This window comes from Filicampus tigris, chromosome 11 (genome assembly GCF_054856515.1).
Source record: "Filicampus tigris isolate MCC_2025a chromosome 11, RoL_Ftig_1.0, whole genome shotgun sequence".
Taxonomy (NCBI): Eukaryota; Metazoa; Chordata; class Actinopteri; order Syngnathiformes; family Syngnathidae; genus Filicampus; species Filicampus tigris.
In genome coordinates this window covers 22478157-22497914 of record NC_141227.1, presented here as the reverse complement: position 1 = coordinate 22497914, position 19758 = coordinate 22478157, and the positions used below count along the sequence as shown (strand labels likewise).

The window sequence follows — 19758 nt, the reverse complement described above, 5'->3', positions numbered from 1 at the left end:
CTGATTTAAGGTTAGCTATCGTCCTCTTGTGTCCTGGTCCGTCAAGGTTGTTGTCAGTAAATCTCAGGTGCCACGAATGCATCATCGTTCCCCCCTCCCCCCCAAAAAAAAACTCCACTCAAGTACAGTACATTCTAAATTGAGTGTTACTTATGATGGCAAATTAATCCCGTAATAGCCCAGGATATGTCATCTCCGACCGAGTGGAGCCGGTTAACTTTCTCTTTTTTGACTTGGCACATTTAATTTCTTGCTCTGTTGCTAATCATAATTTTAACGCATGATAAGAGCGCTGACGGCAGAGATAATGGACTCGAGTAATCCTCATTGGAAAAAAAACAACACGCAAACTTCGTCGGTGTTATCGTAGGCTGTGATCTCTCGCTTTGGCTGACACACACACACATGCAGTTTGACATATACACAAGCGGGCGTGCACACGCCAAATCTGACACTGCCATTCTTAGAAATTGATTCTTCACAGAAATTAATTAATTTTCATTTGGCCTCAAGCGGCAGCTCAAATCAGGACAAGCTCACTCTGTGATCCCTTCACTCTCACTCTCTCTCCTCCCTTAATAACTCACTGTCTTATCATATCAACACTCTTTAGCCCAGAGCCTCAGAACAGAGGAGATGATTAAATGAATTCTCGGTATTTATGATGAGATTATGCAAATGAGCTGTTTTTTTTTTTATTTATTTATTATTTTTTTTGCACAACCCCAGTGGTGACCAACTCGCATGGGTCCTCAGTCCAATATACCGCAGAGATGTTGTGATGAAGGGGGCTAAATTGGCCGGGATTTGTGGCTTCCCGGTAGCTCGCCATTCGGCGGCGGCGACCACATGCTCATAACAGCACGAGTTTGCTAGCAGAAGTTTGTGGATTAGCACCCCCCCCCCCACACCCCTCGGTTTGGGGAATTGGTATTGTTTGGTAGTTAATCCCCGCTCCCTGGTGCGTGAATGATCCAATTTACACCTGCCGCTAAATGCAGATGAGGACATGTCAACAAGCATGGGGATTGAACAACCTTTATCAGCCCAACTGTAAATCAAACCATCATACTGTATCATCAAGCAGATGGTGGCCACTTGCACATTGTAATAAGAGCCAATGCAGAAGTTGTTTGAAAATTTCCCACCTTTAAAAACATAATCATCAGTCATGTAATGGAAGAATGTGATCCAAAAGGTGTGGATTTTGTTTTTTGAGGCAACAAATGGAACTGGAAGAGGGCATACTTTTTTTTTTGGAAACATTTAAACCAACATTGCACCTCAGATTTAATCGAAATTCAATTACAGATTTGGTTAAGTGAAAACCTTTCTGCCACAATATCATTTTTTTCCCCTCTACAATCAAGTGGGATCCAACACCAAACTTTACAAACATTATACACTGACCTATTAAGCTTGGCTCAAAATATGAATATTGCCACGTATCGTTTCCTTTCACAGTACTGTATTGATACCCCTGAAGACAATATCGATATCGTCAACACTCACAATGTTTCAAGTAAAGAAACATAGCGCTTTATTGTAACATATAAATATGGAAACTAGGGATAGGCGAGTACCGACGCAGGTGTCGGTATCGGGCCGATACAGGCCTTATTTTTTGGTATCAGGTGCTTGCGGAGGCTGCTGATACCAGCCACAGATACTGCAACAGTTTGACACATCGGCGTTGGAAAATTGTTGTCATTGGTGTTAAATGAAATGAATTTTTGCGTATTAAAAGTACTACAGGTATCTGTACTTGGTGTTGTTGAGTACTCAGAGTGAATATTCATACTGGTATCTGTCTGAAAAAAGTGTTGTCGAACATCCCTAAGATCGATCACGCAACAGCTTTTCAACTCGTAAAAATTCTAAGGACACTTGTCATTCAAGGTACATGTGATCAGTGTATTAAGTTTACAATTGTTTTTTATCCCCCCTCTAATCTGTTGTCGATTATCGCACAATCGCTTAAGCTCTGTTGACGTGGTAGTTTTTGGTGGTGCGGGACTGCGTTTGCATGCTTTTACCAGCACTATTGTCCCTTCTTGTCAGTGAATCAATCAAAACCCGCGAATATTATCTTCTGACCTTCTGATACTGATCTCATTAGATTGTGCGGGTGTACCTAATGTTATGGCCCGTTTCATTATCAAATTTGACCTGGTAGGTTGAATAAAAACTGGAATACGTATTAAAAGCAAAGCAATTACACTAAACTCTCCTATCCAGTTCCGCCACCCACACGTGAGACCCTGCAGCTAAAAAAAAAAAAAAAAAAAAAAAAGACAAAATCCAGATCTGTCTCAGGCTGTCTCTGGGGGATTTCTTCCATGTCAGGTGTTAATGGGAACGCTGTTATACACACGGCAGAAAAGTGCACAGCCTCCGCCGTGTCTCAATTATCCACACAACACCCTAACAGTCTTAAGTTAATGAGATCTGAGCAGATCACTCGTTAGGAGTCTTCAAACGACTTTGCGAGGCCGTATTTGTGCTCTTGTGTCAACTTCCTGCTGCGGTGGTCCGAATCGGTGAGGGGAGGAAAAAAAAAAAAAAAAAAGTTCCAAGAAGCTCTCTCTCGCAGCGGGTTACTGATTAAGACGGGCTGTCACTTATTACGTGTCGGAGCGGAATGGTCGCGCAAGCTGCCGCGACAAACAACAGCCCGGTCTGGTTTCTTTAAACGCTAATGACGGAGCAAGTAAACATCGATTTTAGACGCTTAAATGAAAGCGTTTGAAGGAGCGGTCACGGAAGTGTCCTGTTTATCCATCTTTGTCCCTTGCTTTCACCCCTGCTGTGCATACACGCACACGCGCACGCACACACAAGTGCACACAAGTGCACACACTCACCATGAGTCAACCGTAAAGAAGAAGGCCCAACTTTTCTCACTGCCAAAGCCGAGTTATAATTCATGTAACGGTGGAACAACACGCACACACACACGGTCACGGCTGCGTGTTTGCTTGGCCTCGCTTGCTAAATGACATTAGTTCCACCGAGGGAACACGGCGGCGGAGGAGGCAACCCGATCCTTCGTCCTTTTCTTTGTCGCTCACAAAGGAACAGTTTCATTCTCTGTTAGAAGCACACATCAGGTCAAGCTGTGTAGATGTGTGTGTGTGCGCGTGTGCGCGTGTGTGTGTGTCGTCGCTGTACGCTGACACATAAAAGAAGTGTAATGTGACAAACCGGAGCTCTTGTTACTATCAAAAAAAAAAAGAGAGCATGTGTCATAGGCAACACATGGTTTCGACTTTTAGACACACAAAGACGTGAAACTTAAAGCGGCGGTGGCAGTTGAGACTAATTACGCAACTTTTCTCCTTCCCGTCACCTTCGATCGCCCGTCTAGAGCGTTTAACGCCTGAGAAAACGGCACAGTGATGTAATAAAGGTGCAACGGGTCATCGACAGCTAATTGATTATCAAATTAATTGATCATTATTTTTGATCATCGATTAACCATTTGGAAACCTGGCAAGACTTTCTCGCGGCCCCAAGCATATTGTATGTTAATCACGATTATTGTGGTGATAATTGAAATCGTGATTATTCTAACGATCAGTTATTTTTTGGAACAAAACATGAAAACGTTTTTACGTAAGAAATATAAAGACAAATACATGTCTTTGAAACACTATGATTATGTAAGTTCCTTTTGGACCAAACAAAAGTTATAAAATTAGTTTTAGTTTTAATTAGTTTAAAAAAAAAGGAGAAAAAAAAGTATAAATTCAAGTATGATTTCCTTGTGCAAACAAACAGTGTGTTGGATATAAATGTAAATTATTATATTAATAATCATTTTTCTACGATGATGCCAATTTTGTAATCGTGGAGTGTAATAATCGATAATCGTAGTTGTAATTGAATTTCGATTCATTGCACAGCCCTTGCATGGCCAGCAATCCTGACACATTTGGAACACAGTTGGTCTACTCAATATCAATAAATATATCTTTTTTAGCATGCATTTTGAGGGCTTTGTTGGGCGGGACTTTATCCAACACAAAAAGGTGACATTTTTCTCCGATTAATTGACTTGAAAACTATTGGCTACTAGTGACAGCCCTAGAAAAGTGGCAATGTCATGTGGTGAACTGCAAGCAAGTCAGCTATGTTGGCTAAAAGCAGCAATTTTGGGGCAGTTCCAAGCGTCACACTTGAACAACTCCTCCAAAGTAATTCAGACACATGAGCCCAAATCGGAATCAGGTGTTGTCGACAGATGGTCCACGATCAATTGTGAGGGACTGTAACACACACTTGTTTGTTTTTCACTGAACCCGTCCAGTTTTGAAATGAAATGTATTTAGCGTGGTTATTCACTTTCTGTGTCCTTTCTACAGTTAAATGTGCCGGTCCGTGTAAACGCCTCCTTTCATATGCGGTGTTTTGCATTTTGCAGCTGGGGAACACAGATTGCAGATAAACAGGGCCTGGGGATACATGTTGCCAAAAATAATCACTGCTCTAGTCCAGCGAGTGTCAAAGTGTGTTACCACCGCTGCAGGGCTCACCAACGTGGTGCCCCCGGGCACCGAGTAGAGCCCCAAGGACGGCCTGAGTAGCCTGCGGGCCTGTTGCTAAAAATAGATCAGCAGTGATGAGAAATTGGGATTTTCTAGGAATGTTGTAGAAGTGATCATTTGATAATGTTTTTGAACAATTATTTGGAGAAATCATTAACACATTATTATTATTATTGATTAAGATACTGTAATAATAATATTAAAGGTAATTGGAGTATTTTTTTAAAGTATGAATCAAACTGATGACCATTTGCATTAATCAGTGTCCAAGAAGGATCTCATTTTCTAGTTTGGTGACCCTCGACTCCCTCTAGTAGTATGTGAAAGAATTTCTCAATTCAATAAAAATCGAAAATAAATTTAGAGTTAGTTTGTACAACATGAAATAAAATCAGACATTACAATAAAGCTGGTGGCTATGGATACGGCCTGTTTAAAAACTTTTAAAAAAAGAATCTTTTTTAAATTTTTTTTTTTACTTTAAAGATGAATCAAATTTTCTTGACAATAAAACATTCTCTGCAGCCACACTAGTCTCAATACGGCATTCTTATTGATATTGTGTTTGTGTAGTTTGAGTTGAGCAGCAAAATCCACCTGTTTTTGTCCATCTCAGGGGGCGGCCATTTTGTCATTTGCTGTCCATTGAAAATGACATCAGAGTTGTTCAGGGCTCAAATAACGACCAATCATGGCTCAGCTTCAGAAAACAGGTGAGCCGTGAAGTAATTTCCAGTCGACAGTCGAAGTCGAAGCGACAAAATGGCCGCCCACTGAGCTAGCTAGAAACGATTTCTCATATTCCACAAACGCAATATTTATCAGAATGCCGTGTTTAGACTAGTGGTGGCGCATAGAACATATTGTGAAGAAACCTTTGGGGTTGACTTCCACTTTAAGTCTGTTACTTTTTTTGTACAGGTCAGTTGTATTTAACTTTCCAGTACATTGCATTTGACAAAAGTCAAGTATTTAAAATACGATTTTTATTGTAGTTTTATGTCCAATACATTTTGAACTTAATCCTGTATTTGTTTTATTTTCCCACATTAAGCGCAGTGTTAGTATTTAAACTGCATACAGTGGCCTACAATAATCCAAAATGTACTTTTTCTCTATTTTAATGTTGGCACTCGGAGACTCAAGTATTTTTGTTTTGCTAGCACCTGATGTAAAAAAGTTCCACTCAAAATGCCCTTCACACTGGGCAGAAACTGCACAAGTTTGCCTCAAAGTGCTCCCACACAGTGAAAGAAAGTTTGTCCCGTCGAGGCCAACTGGCCCTTTAAGAGGCTGACCGCAGATGGACTGGTGCTGAAACAGAATCAGCACTTTGTAACCATGTTCCGCGCGTGTGCGTGCGCGTGCGTGTGCGTGTGTCTTTGAAGCGGGTCATTTATAAAAGAGCCAAATGTGAAGCAGGTGGAGAATAAACATGAGACCGAAGAATCTGTTATGATGATAAATGATAAATGAGAAGAGGCGGCCTGCAGAGCGCAACAAAAAAAAACTCTCTGCGTGCGTGCGTGCGCGTGTGTTGCGAGCGAGCGTGTGTGCGCACTTGTCGTTCTGGCTTTGTATTGCTCAACCCTCGACGACTCTCCAACCTTTTATTGTGGGGACATTTGTCTTTGTGGGGGACATTTTGGCTGGCCCAAATGAGAAAAATGCTGCGATGAGCTCCTTTCACCCCATTAGACTGTGTGCGTTTTGTTTGTGCGTGCGCAAAGGTGGACTCTTCAAAGCCGAGCCCCATTGCTATATCATAAGTCACTGTCAAAGTGAACTGCATTAGAGTGAGGGGTCTTAAAAGGGGGGCATTGTGTGTGTGTGTGTGTGTGTGTGTGTGTGCATTTGGGTGCTGTGTTTAGCTCAACTTTAACCCCTGCGCTCTTTTGATGTTGTCTTGAGAGGAGTGGGGTGACATCGGGGACCTCCACATCATCTCCGACAGGCTGTAATGGAGTGAGCGCACACACACGCGCGCGCACACAGACACACACACACACGCCGTCTTGACATCGTCTTGACCCTGGAATGTAGGCGAGGAATGCAAGGCGGTATCAGTCTCGGAAATCGGATTCTTGCCATGATCAAACGTCCTGTGTGTGCGTGCGTGTGTGGACGCGTGTCGTCCTTCCTGCTCCTCTCATGACATCATCCCTCAGGCCTCCCTAATAACAATAGCATATCTCGCTTTTTCGCAGTTCCCGACGCGTCTTTTGTTTTAAGAGGCGCGACGCGGCGATCAATCTTACTCGGTCTTCCTTCACACGGCGGCGGCCATGATGACGCGACGATGGCGGCGGTTATGATTTATCAGAGCCGACCGTGACGGCGAATGCAAACGCGGCGTGATAAACGCAGATTGAAAGGATGGGGATCGTGGGAGTTGTAAACGGACGGCTAATGTATTCCAAACAAAACCGTGTTTGCGCTCGTGCTTGTCTTTCCTCCTCCTGCCGACCGTGTCTCCACAAAAATAGTGGCCTCCGCGCAAATGAGGCCAAGTCTTCGTTAATGGTTCTCTTGAAATGTTATTAGCGCATTCCACAGCCCAGATTTGCACGTAAGTCCGAACACGGCGCGGTCTAGCGCGAACCCAGTAGAAAACTCATAGTTATAGTTCGTATTTGTCGGCTGTGAATAGAAAACAATCAAATGAAAAACAGCAAATATTTGTCAGATTAGGCCTCTTTGGCGCATAAGTAGACTGTGATGTTATTTTCAGTGGACAGCACGTGACAAAATGGCCGCCCCCTGAGATGGACCAAAACAGGTGGCAGCAAAATCCGCCCGTTTTTAGCCTTCTCGGGGGCCATTTTGTCACTTGCTGTCCACTGAAAATGACTTCACGGCTCACCTTTTTTTCCGAAGCTGAGCCATGGTTGGTCGTTACTTGAGCCCTGAACAACTGTGATGTCATTTTCAGTCGACAGCAAGTGACAAAATGGCCGCCCCCTGAGATGGACAAAAACATGTTGATTTTGCTGCTTAACTCATATTCCACAAACGCAACATCAATCAGAATGCAGTTTTTAGACTAGTGGGGCTGCATACAACAAATTATTGTAAAGAACATTTTTGGGGTTGACTTGCACTTTGACGTACAAAGTAGCAGTTAATGTAACTTCTCTTCGGCATTTCTCATGAATTATTAGCAGTAGGCTCGCGTATTGCCGTCACACCAAACTATACAGTTTGGTTGAACGTTTTGCTGTCTAAATATATATGTCCTTAATTCTGTTTTGCTTTGTGTCAATTTTACAGTGAACTGAGAGTGACAAACAGCTTATAGCAGGCACACTAGGCCTCTTTTTTGGGGGAAAACAACACAATCAAAAGTGCGTTTTGTCAAATATATCGCGTATGTTTTTTTTTTTTAAATTTTGTCGATTTTCACCTTTTGCGGGGGGCGGTGTGGAACATATCCCCTATTTGTACAAACGAAGGCCTATGGCCTTTACAAATATGCCTAGCTCTCTCTGCGGTCGAGTAAAGAAACACTTCCGGCCGCTACGAGGGACGCGCACGCTCTTGCACACAATTTGTACATGCAGCTGCTCCCTATCAGCACCTCCAGTGAGCCTGTCGCTCTTCCACTGTTTTGACTCTGGCACTTCCTCTTCTTTCATTCCATTTGTCCCACTCCCGACTCGCCACTGTGTTTTTCGGCCAGATCTGTCATCTTTGTTATGTTTCCTTTCTCCTCCACCTGCGTTTAGCTCCAGCTGCTATGTATGGCGTTTCACGTTACACGCAGGTAAGACGCACACACACTCGCGAAGCGCGGAGGGCAAAACTCGAATGTACTGTAATGCCTTCGAACGAAACGTGTGTGTGTGTGTGCGTGTGTGTGTGTGTGTGTGTGTGTGTGTGTGTGTGGCCAGTGCTGGCATGAGGGAGGACGTCTGGGTGAGATTTTAATTAAAGTTTGAGACAAAGAGGTCATAAGCCATACACCCCCTCCTCTGTGCACACCTTGCACACACACACACGCACGCACGCACACACATAGACACACAATGCACTGTTTTCTCTCTTCCCCCCTCCTCTCTCTCATTCCATCCCCTCAGCTTGATGACTTTTCCATGAAAGGCTTTTTCATTAATCCTACCTCAGGGAACCCAGCGCTCTTCAACCTCACACACACACACACACACACACACACACACACACACACGCACTTACATGAGCAACAACACACACATAGACCTCCCTCTGCGGGTCACTTTGATGTATCAACACACTTGAAGACTAAACACAAAATGAGGTTCCAATTCTTTCTTTTTTTTTTTTTTTTTCTTCTCAGTGTCTAGTTGATTCCCCCCCTTCGAAACGCGCAAAGGTGCGCCGAGCCATCAGCACGCACAGGCCATTAATTAGTGTGTGCAAATAAACAGTTGTGAGGGAAAGGGAAGCGGCTGCAGTAAAAAAGAAAAAAAAGGCAAAAAAAAAAAAACAACAACCACGCTCTTTTGCTGTCTTATTTCCCTCCAGTGGTGCTTTTTGCCTCTCATTTGAAGTGCGTGTTATCAATTGACGGCGCTTTAGCTTCAAACTAGCCGCCTAAAAATATGTATCCTGCTTTTGTGCTGCACAGTATGTCACTGGATGCACTGTTAAAAAAAAAAAAAAAAAAGGAGCAACTCCCAAAGTTGAATGCCCCAATAATTTGACCGTTTGATTTTTGGAAAGATATGCCTCAGAATTCAAACATGACTTGGAGTTCAAACAATTACCTTGTCAGCAAATCTTTTGAAGCTTAGCTCACGGAAAGCCGTTTGAGCATTTATTCAATATCCTTAAGATCCAGCTTAAGCTCCATGTACTTGTACACTCTTTGTCCTCACTAGTAAGACGAGTCAGCTAACTAGTAGAACGAATGTTTTATGAGTAGCTACTGAATGTCAGTTTTACAGCTTTGGAATACCAGTAGTCAAATCCGTGTACTCGACAGATGGATACATATTATGTATTAATTCGACAGGAATAAACAGTAAAACAAAGGGCCCGTTTAAATGCACTTTGAGTACAGTGGTGCCCCTAAGATAGGAGTTGAATTCGTCCCTTGACCACGCTCGTTTCTCAAAACGCTTTCCCCGTTGAAATGAATGAAAATGCAATGAATCCGTTTCCGCTCCCCCAAAATTTGAACTAAAAATGTTTGTTTCAAATGGGGAAATAGCACTGAACATTGCTGTACTGTCACGTGTGGAGCAGAATTTGGAGCCGGAAGCAGTCAAGACACGGAAGTGGAAAAGTCAAAGTCAAAAACACAGAGTAACAACAGAGAGCAGGGCTGGAAGAAAGCAACGTGTCGCTGAGCAACTCGAGCTCAAGACATCAGGTCATGCCCAAGCCTATGTGACAAAATAAAGTTGGCATAATAATGACACAGTACAGTAAACCCCCGTATTACCCCCCCTACCCCCCCAACTCCCGCAAGAAGTGCTTCAGGGGACGATTCTTTTGAATTTTCCGTTCATTTTCTAAGAGATGCTGCTGACCCTGGGAGCTCCCTGCACTTTTTGTTTTTGTTTGAATCCAAAACAAAGACACATGAAGGACGACCATTTCAGTTATATTGACATTTTGGAAAACTTTTTGGGGAAACGCTGTTCAAGAAACATAATCTTAAAGGATTCAAATTTTAACGTTAAAGAGGAAGAAGTCAACGCAAACATATTTTTTTCAAGAATGTTCTATCCAAGCCCACTAGTTGAAACAGGGCATCCTGATAAATATTGCTTTTGTGGAATAAGTGTTAATCCACTCGTTTTTAGCCATCTGTGGGGGCGGCCATTTTGTCTTCTGTCGACTGAAAATGACATCACAACGACCAATCACGGCTCAGATTCAGAAAACAGGTCAGCCGTGATTGGTCGTTGTGAGCGGTTGTGATGTCATTTTCAGTCGACAGAAATTACAAAATGGCCGTCCCCGCAGATGGCTAAAAACGAGTGGATTAACACTTATTCCACAAAAGCAATATTTATCAGAATGCCCTGTTTCAACTAGCGGGCCTGCTGGGAACATATTCTTGAAAAAAATATGTTTGGGTTGACTTCCGCTTTAAGTGTTGGAGTTTGTATTAATCACAATTTTGATGCCAATGAATTGCCTTTTACTGCAAATGAAAATCGGCTCCAAATCTCGGTTCGCGTAATCTTCGATAACTAATAATCGGTATCGGCCCTGAAAAAACCCCATCTCAGTCTACTTCTAATTCACTTTCCGTTATTTCCTATGCAAGAAATAGTTTAGAACAAGTCAACCAGCCTGTCAGCATGCATCTGCCCCCAACAAGACTTCATAGCCACATTTGCCAGCAAATCCCTTTTGCACGTTCCTGTGTGAACGCCTAAACGTGCCTGCGTGCCCGTGTGGGTGTGTGTGTGAGCGTGTAGGAGTGCGTGTGTGATATCTGATGTCAGCTGTCACATCCCAGTCGGTCTGGGCCCATAATAAGAGACAATAATAACAACTCATTAAAACCGAGGGCAGGAACTGTGGAGCTCATCGGCTCATCAAATTAACCTTTGAACACTTCATATACACACATATTGCTTTGAGCTCGCTCACACATGCACACACGCACGCACACACACGTGATGGAGCTACCTGTTTTTCTCTCAGTTAGTGGCTACATAATCTTTCTGTCTTCCACACACACACACACACACACACTCCCCCCACTCACAGCCAGTGGGTGTGTCAACAGGGGATTGGTCCTTTCTGCTGGGTAATTGATGAATTATATGCAATATGCAAATGAGGCGCCATTAATCTCCTGACTGACAGCTTCGTTTATGGGGCCTTAATGACGGCTGGATTAGATTCTAATTAAAATCTGCTCAAAGACACCCCACGCTAGGAAGCGGCTGCCGCTCGTCTATCGCCCTCTCCTCTCCTCTTTTTTTTTTTTTTTTTTTTTTTGTAATCTCTCGGACCCTCCTTCCATATATTCCATCTCTCCCTCCACCTCACCTCCTCCCCTGCACACTTTCTTTCGGCTCGCTCCCTCTTTTAATATCCCTCCTCGCGGGCATACATGCGCCCACAGGCTCATGTTATGAAGTGTGTAGCATGAGCGGAGATGAGACGCGCTGCTTGTCATTAAGCCTGATGTGGCCCGTGTCATTCCCCCTGTCAGGACATTCACACCGTTTAGTCAGAGCCCAAGTGATGTCTGACAGCTTTTCACCGACGACGCCCCCTCCCAACGCCGCCCGCGCGCACGCCCCCCAGCCCACAAATAGGATTGATTGAGCATGTCCGGCCCAATCATAGCACAGAAGGCCGCACTCAACACCACAAGCAAGACACGACACATGACATCGGGATCGCTGGACTAGCGGGAGTGCAAAGCTCAGGCACGGGGCACTAGCCGGGCTCCGACACAGTTGGAAGCGGCGGCGCATAGCTTTTTACATCAAGTACCTCCTGAAAAAAATACTTGGTGCGCCGACCACCATCATGACCAACATTGAAGTACAGTAGCACAGTAGGCCCAAGTGTTCATCATAAAAACAAGGCAGAGATTTTATTCCGGAAAAATGCATTTAAAGAGGGAGTCAACCCAAACGCATTTTTTTCAAGAATATGTTCTATGCAAGCCCACTAGTTGAAATGAGGCATTCTAACCAATATTGCGTTTGTGGGATAAGAGTTAATCCACCCGTTTTTAGACCATCTCTGGGGGCAGCCATTTTGTCACTTCTGTCGACTAGAAAGACCAAAGCAGCAGTCAATCGCGTCAGCGTTTGATCCTGCACATTTGCAAGATCATGATGTCAAAATGGAAATGTTTACATTTTAAAGTGGATTTATTATTACTGAGGGCTGCATTTTTAGGAGTACGCTGTGCTATTTTATATCATTCTACAGAAGACCCTGCTTCAAACACCTGCTGTGAATTTGGCTCTTCCGCTCCTTGTTAGCGTACAGCGAAAAGTTCTGAAAAATAGAACATTCTGAACACGTACATTCAAAAGTTTGGAGAAGGTCAAAATAAGTTCACCTGTAAAGGTTTTAGCGTGTTTTACGTGTAGATTCTTAAATTTCACCTGAAAACCCTACGCCCGCAACTTTTACGAGTAGCCCACTCAAAATAGCCACAGCAACTTGTAAGAAGCCACAAAGTCAAGAAAGTAGTCAAGCCGCCTTCGATGGCAAAGTGATGACATGCGTAAACGTGCTCGAGCACGGTTGAGTGCGGGTCAGTGGGGGACGATGCAGGTAGAGGGAAACGGGGCTCCGGCGCAGTCCAAGGCAATTGGCCCAGTGTGACTCTGCTTCAGGTAAGAAGAAATTGGGAAAAAAAAAAAAAAAAAATAGCAACAAATGGCCAAGTGAGACAAGAAGGAGTAGTGGGCGAGCGCACACATTTAATAAGCACACAAATGAATGAGTAAGCTGAACAGTAATGAGACGCTTTATTGATGCCATAGGGGGAAAGTCCTTTTTTTTTTTTTTGCTTAGCTCGTACCCACGGGGGCGGGCGGGCGTATTTGCTGCGCCGCAGCCTTCCAGGAAAAATACTCGCATTTCACTTGTTATCCCGCACCACCTTGTCATAGAATTTTATAGACTTGAAGGCTAGTTTTTGAACACACGGGCCACCCATCTCAGAGCTCAGCGTGACTCAAAAGAAAGCACCGAACTGGCTAGTAATAACCGTTGTTGTGCTCCGCAGTTCGAGGCCCGGCCGACCGCCCAAGAGGCTGCAGACGGTGACTGACGGCGGCGCTCACCACATGCTGTCCCACGGCGGTCTGATGCACGCCGGGATCATGCCTCCCGCAGGTGACCACCCAGCACTCACCGTACACGCACCGTCTATTAGCTGCAAACAAACATAACACGCGGCAAGTGGAAAATGTCACGCTCGTTTTTGGAGACACGTGGCAACCAGTTTAACATGTTGCCATCATTCATTTTTAAAAAAATGAAAAAAAAAACAACTAAAAACACAAACTCCTGGTCCATTAAGTCATGCTTGGATGAGTTTGCGGTGGAAGTGCTCACCAATGTTCTTCCCCAAGAACGCACAAAACATTCCCAAATGTTGTAATAAGTCTTGCATAAGCTGTTTAATTGCAAACATAGCAACAACTCCATATTTTCTTTCATTTTATTTCCTGTTTGGACAGGTGTCCCAATACTTTCGTCCATATATGGTAATACATTTTTCTCCTCCATAAAAGGGGTAGTCAAAATTTTGCTCTCAAGGGCATCGCATTGTATTTTAAAAACGATAAGATAGGCCAGTAGAAAGGTAAACAGAAAAAAATTGAATGTCAAATATCTTATTTTCATGCTTCAATCAATTCTTCAATTTTAATACATCCGTCCACCCATTTTCTTCCACTTATCCGGGGTCGGGTCGCAGGGGAGCCCAGACTTCCCTCTCCCCAGCCACTTCATCCAGCTTTTATGGGGGAATCCCGGAAGTCATGGCTCCCCGAGGCCAGTGGTCTCACGGTGGGGCGTGCCCGGAACACCTCGCCAGGGAGGCATCCAGGATGAATCCTGATCAGATGCCCGAGCCACCTCATCTGGTTCATCTCGCTCTACTCTGAGCCTCTCCCAGATGACCGAGATTCTCGCCCCATCACTAAGGGTGAACTCAGACACTCAGCGAAGGAAACTCATTTCGGCATTTTGTATCATGTATAACATGCAAGATAAGGGCCTTCGAGTACGGGAGTTGGTGACCTCTGCTGTCGATTTTTTTTTTTTGGGCTAATGGCCCAATAGTTTCGTCCATACATACAATCCACATTTTTTCTTTATTCGCTTTTAACTTGATTGCCGATGAATGATAATGATTTGGCAGTCGCCAGATTCAGAAGAATAAACAGGTTGCTGAAATGGCAGCACAGTGGGGTAGTGGTGTGAATGTGTGTCTTTTATGTGCCCGGCGATTGCCCGGCGACCCGAACAGGGTGTACCCCGCTTCGACTCAAGGTTGGACGAGATATGCTCCAGCTCGCCCGTGACCCTCATGAGAACAAAGGTCATACAAAATCAAAGGCTAGAGGTCGCTTAAATGCAGAACAGATTGAGGAAGAGGTGCCTTTTGTGACTTTCTTGCAACGACACGTTGCACCCATCACCCACACGAGTGTGGAGGGGGAGGAGGGGGCGGAGTTGAACGAGGTGACTGATTAATAAGATTAACACACACTGCTGACGCCTCAGATAAAGACCTGCAAACTTTTTTTTTGTCCTAGTTGAACTACAAAGTTCACAAAAGTCCTTTGTAATCTTCAAACCTGCAAAACTTGCGAGCTATTAATTATCTCCTGATAAGTTTAAGCATAATTTGATTTTTGAGACTAGAGCTACGAAAGCGTTTTCCGTTACACGAAAATGCTGGAACATTTGCACGTACTGGAACACCCCAAATTTAAACTCTGCATACAAGAAAAGTGTATTTCTATATCTGTAAACATTAGTGAGATTTTGGGCTGAGAGATGAAGTGCCATCAGAACCACGCTGGCGATTTTCCCGGCTAAAACAACACATGTGAGTAAGTGTGGTTGGTTAAAAATGGATCAGTAGGAACTGTAACTGTGTCAGGCTGTCAGCATCAACATTTGCGCCTATTAAACTGCCTTTGAACAGTATTCCGATGGTTCTTGCCAGCCTATATGGCGCACTCACTTAGCGGCTAGCTGCTAGCCACTTGTCGCTAACACTGGCAACAGGCGCCGCAATGGAAATTTAAACTTAAATCGGATTCCAACTTCCGCTTGGGAAAAGACGAGTCAAGTCATCTGCCACGCCTTGAACAATTTCAAAATAAAAGCGCATTGTATATTTGGGAAGACTTTATTTTTTGAAGTTGGCCTTCTCACCACGTTGCCGGTGTGTTAGCGTCATGAATAGCGTTGCTACAACTGGCTTGACTGTCCCCCCGACCATGCACACCAAATAAATGGATAATTACATTTTTTTTTTTTAATCGAGGTTCTCAAATTACCCAAGGACTCTTCTCAACCCAACTCTGTTGTAAATTGAAACAGATACTAACAGACAAATACATGTAAAACAGTCAAATGTTCAGCCTGTAATCTTTATTGTTGTAAGCATGAATTGAACCAGTAAAGAAGTGATTTTGTTCATTGTATACTTTTTTTTTTTTTAATTAATTGGCTGATTAATCAGTTATTGGAATTGAATTCTGCCAAATATCGGACTGGGCATTGGCCTAAAAATATCCATATTGGTCGGGCCCTAGAAATTGGTCTTTAATTAGTCACAAGCTTCCTAAAGGTCATAGCATCTTGTTATTAAGCTTGTTCGTGAGCCATGTTTGTTTTTTGCGTGTGTCAGTGTATGCGTGTGTAAAACGAGAGGCAGAAAAGTAATTGTCGGCACCTGACGATCTCAAAGTTGCCCTTGTCTTTGTGTTGTCTCTGCGAGCTCATCTTTTTATTCTGCTCCTCAAAAGATTTTCTATTAGCCGCCGCTTCCGTTCGCGTTGTTCAAAGGTGCTCCACTGCGTGTGTGTGTGTGTGTGTTGTGTGATTCTTGCTCGAGAGCATCTCTCTCTGGGGGAAAAAAAAAAAAAAGCGTTTCCTTTCCCACCTCAAGGAGAGGGCATGGCGGCAATGTCAGCGCTCCTGATTAGAGGCAGGCCCACATGAGAGAGAGAGAGAGAGAGCGTTCCGGTGAGGACATTTGAGCGTAAAAAAGGCGGCGGGAATCGTTTGATGTGATCGCCTCCTCAGTGTCTCCCTCACACACACAAACGCAACATGGCGGCCTGGCGTCCCGCTGTGATGCTGACATTTTGAAAAGGTAAAAGTAAGGCGAGGAAAAAGGGCAGTGGAGAAGATGAGAAGGAAAAAGGGGACAATTTGTTGTGGTTGTCAACGTTTTTGGTGGGACAGAGCGTCTTTTGTGTGGAAAAAGAAGGAGAAGGTGAAGGGGAAAAAAAAAACAACAGAGCAGTTGAGCTCGGTGCCTAATGTTTCGACGTAGCCGCGATCAGGAAATTAAGACTTAAGGCCTTGTTTGTATTTCCTCACTGGTGTTTGCACAGTTGTCCAGTTTTAATAATTCGCCGTGTTTGTCCGCATTAGCGCAAGACATATTTAACTGTATGAATTTGAAACGTTGCCCATGCGGGTCAGAGTACTTGCAGAGGTTCACGGAAGAAATGAAAATGTGCAACCTCTATTTATAAAAGAAAAAAAGTAGCACGTTTCTTTTCCAATACCGTGCGGTGAAAATAGTGAGCGTTGACCGGTGTGCTCCTTGTTGGAGAGATGAATGTCTTTCTTGATTCCCTGCCAAACTAAATGACCGGTGCACCAGAGCGGCTGGAATGAATGTCTTCCAGTGACAACCATCCGTAGAGCTTAATCTTCTAGCGGGGCCATTGATCTAACTGCTATTGATCCCCTTTCCTTTCGCTCTGTCTCTCGCCCCAGCTTGAGGACGTTATGTTTAGTTACATCTGTGTTGCTTTCATTAGGTGTTGTATGCAACCTCCTGTCAACCATTTTTTTTGATATGCAACAAATAGGGCCCGACCAATCATGTTGGCTTCCATTAGGCCTTTTCAAAAGTAATAATAATCGGCAAGAGTTCTGCCGTCGATATAATCTTACTTTCTCCTGAAGTAAAAAAAAAAAATTCAATAGGTATGGACAGGAAGTAAAGGACATGCATGCATGCATATACAGTAGCCTATATACTGTATATATATGTATTAGGGTCCCACCAATATGTTTTTTTTAATTGATTTTTTTTAGAGGACGATTAAAAAAGAATACTGATTACCGATTAAAACCTGTATAATGCATCAAATATTTTTTTCCCTCCAATGCATTTCAATGTGTGTCAATTAAACGCGGGTTAACTGTAAACAGGGACGTACTGGGACCAAAACTCGTCCCGGGAATATTCATCGATGGCGTCCGTCACTCGCCGTAAACGAAAAGTAATCACAATTTGAACTTCTGATGAAATGTGAAACGAGGAAAACAGTCACGAGCTTTTTTCACCACAATTCCATCTGCTGGTTGTTGTGGTGTGACACGACCCCGAATGCAAAATTTCCACTACAAAAAAAAGACCTAAAATCCTGGTGGAGGTCAATTTCATTTGTCTGGCTTCTATCTGTTCTCGCAGATCTGTCTGCCCTGGCCAAGAAGATCAAACTGGAGATGGGCGGTTACCACAGCAACCAACAACATGGGGGCCACAATGGAGAGAATGGCGACCACAGTCCCGGATTGGGTGAGCGTCATTTATTTTTGTACACACACTCACAGAAACACACGATACATGTACACACACAGATGCATAGACGCACACGTACACACGGACAATTCTTATTATTTTTCAAATTATTATGAAATAATCCTTTAAATACTACGTCACAACACGCCACGCAATTGTTACAGTACATCAATCGTCTGATTAATCGGTTATCGGGATTTCATCCCGCCAAATACCACATTGGCATCGGCGTCAAAATATCCATTTTGGTTAAGTCCTATAAATTATTGTCCAATTATTAAATATTTTACTGATATTTTTTATATTATTTAGAATAAATACATTTATTTGAAATCAATTATTTATTGAGCTAATGAAAACATTTGAATGGACTAATGTCAGGTTTAAAAAAAAAAAAAAAAAAAAAAAAAGCGAAATGTCGAAATGAATGCAACAAATATAACAGGGCTGGACTTTACATTCTCAAACACCTAATGTAAATGTGGACTTTATTAAAGAACAGCTGCAGGGGGATCGTGGCCGAGATGGACAGAGCGCTAGATAGGGAGATGACGAAGATGAGAGGCCGAAACCCAATCAATAGCCTTCCCTCTAATTCACTACCTTGAATGCAAACGACAAACGGACGGACAATCGATGGCGCAACAAGCACACGCACACACACACACACACACACACATTCAAGCCGGATGCCCCCCCCCCTCCCCAACACCCCCCCCCCCCCCGCCGTTATCGACAGGTTAAAGCGACATCAGTGTGTTTAGACAGATGACAGGGCTTATACGGAGGCCTGTGTGGAATACACTATCAATCTGGGGCGTGCACACACACACACACACACACACACACACGCACACACATACAGTTTAAATTATGCGTGTCTTTATATGTTGCTATCATTACTATTATTAGTTTCTATTGTACGTGTTTCTCCTGGTCTTCACGTCCGCTCGTAAGCTTTGTTTACCGGCGCCGATAGCATCTGTGTGGAGTTAGGTGGCATGGTTACCACCACCCATTAGAAACCTGTAAATCTTAATCACTCTTAATGCTAGAGTCAAGTGGAAACACACACACACACAAACACATGCATACGGCACCGTTTTTTTTTTTCCATAGCGCCACCCACTGCCTTATGGGAAGTGCAGGGCCCCTACTAGGGCTGGAACCACCACAAAGGCGGATCTCGCACGCACACAAATGCTGAGTGCGACACCTCTGCGAGCGCGAGCCATTTGTGCGTTTAACAAGATCTTCTGGGAAATTTACAGCCACTGTTTGTTTACAGTAATGGTTTGTTTGGATAAACAGAAGAGAGCCACTCTGACTTTTGATGTTTTTAATGAAACATAAGAGAGAGCGATGGGAGGGCCGAGCAGAAGAAGGGGGAAAGGTGGCGGTGGGAATGAAATGATAGCAGGAGGTGGCGACAGAGGAGAAGTCAAAAGCGCACAGCGGCTGCTGCTTGATTGTGGCAGCAGCTGTTTGTTTAGGTCCACTCACATTTTGGGGTATTTGGACGCATCCAGCGGGGCCAAAAACATGCGCAACAACAAACATATGTTCACTCCAGCCGATTAATCGGCCTGGATTAGCTAGCTGAATCAGCATCGGACGATTTTTCTTCCATTGGTCTTCCTTCTTCCCTCATGTACTACTCTTCCTGCTTTCCTTCCTTCTGTATATTTTCTTCTCTCACTTTACTTTCCTCCTCTCTAACACCCTCCGGTCCTTCCAGCTTCTTCGTTCTCTTCTCCGGTCCTTCCAGCTTCTTCGTTCTCTTCTTTGCTTTTCCTTCCTTCGTTCCTTTCTACACATACTTTTCTTCCTTTCTCCCCTCCCTTCTTCCAGTCTTCCTTCAATTTACCTAGGTTAGTATTTCTTTTATCAACTCTTCCTTCCTTCATTCGCCGCTTCCTTCTTTGGTTTCGTCCATTATTTACCGCCCAT

The 19758-nt window shown here is 43.7% G+C and overlaps 1 protein-coding gene across 3 annotated transcripts in view; it reads left to right on the top strand.

Annotated features, from left to right (window-relative positions):
* dachc (dachshund c) overlaps window positions 1–19758 on the top strand; it is a 36325-nt gene that overhangs the window by 1965 nt on the left and 14602 nt on the right. For all 3 annotated transcript variants that reach the window (XM_086046124.1, XM_086046122.1, XM_086046123.1), the window contains exons 2-3: window positions 13246–13355; window positions 17698–17805. In XM_086046124.1, the coding sequence (XP_085902250.1) occupies window positions 13246–13355; window positions 17698–17805 (218 nt within the window). The remainder of the gene's footprint in view (window positions 1–13245; window positions 13356–17697; window positions 17806–19758) is intronic.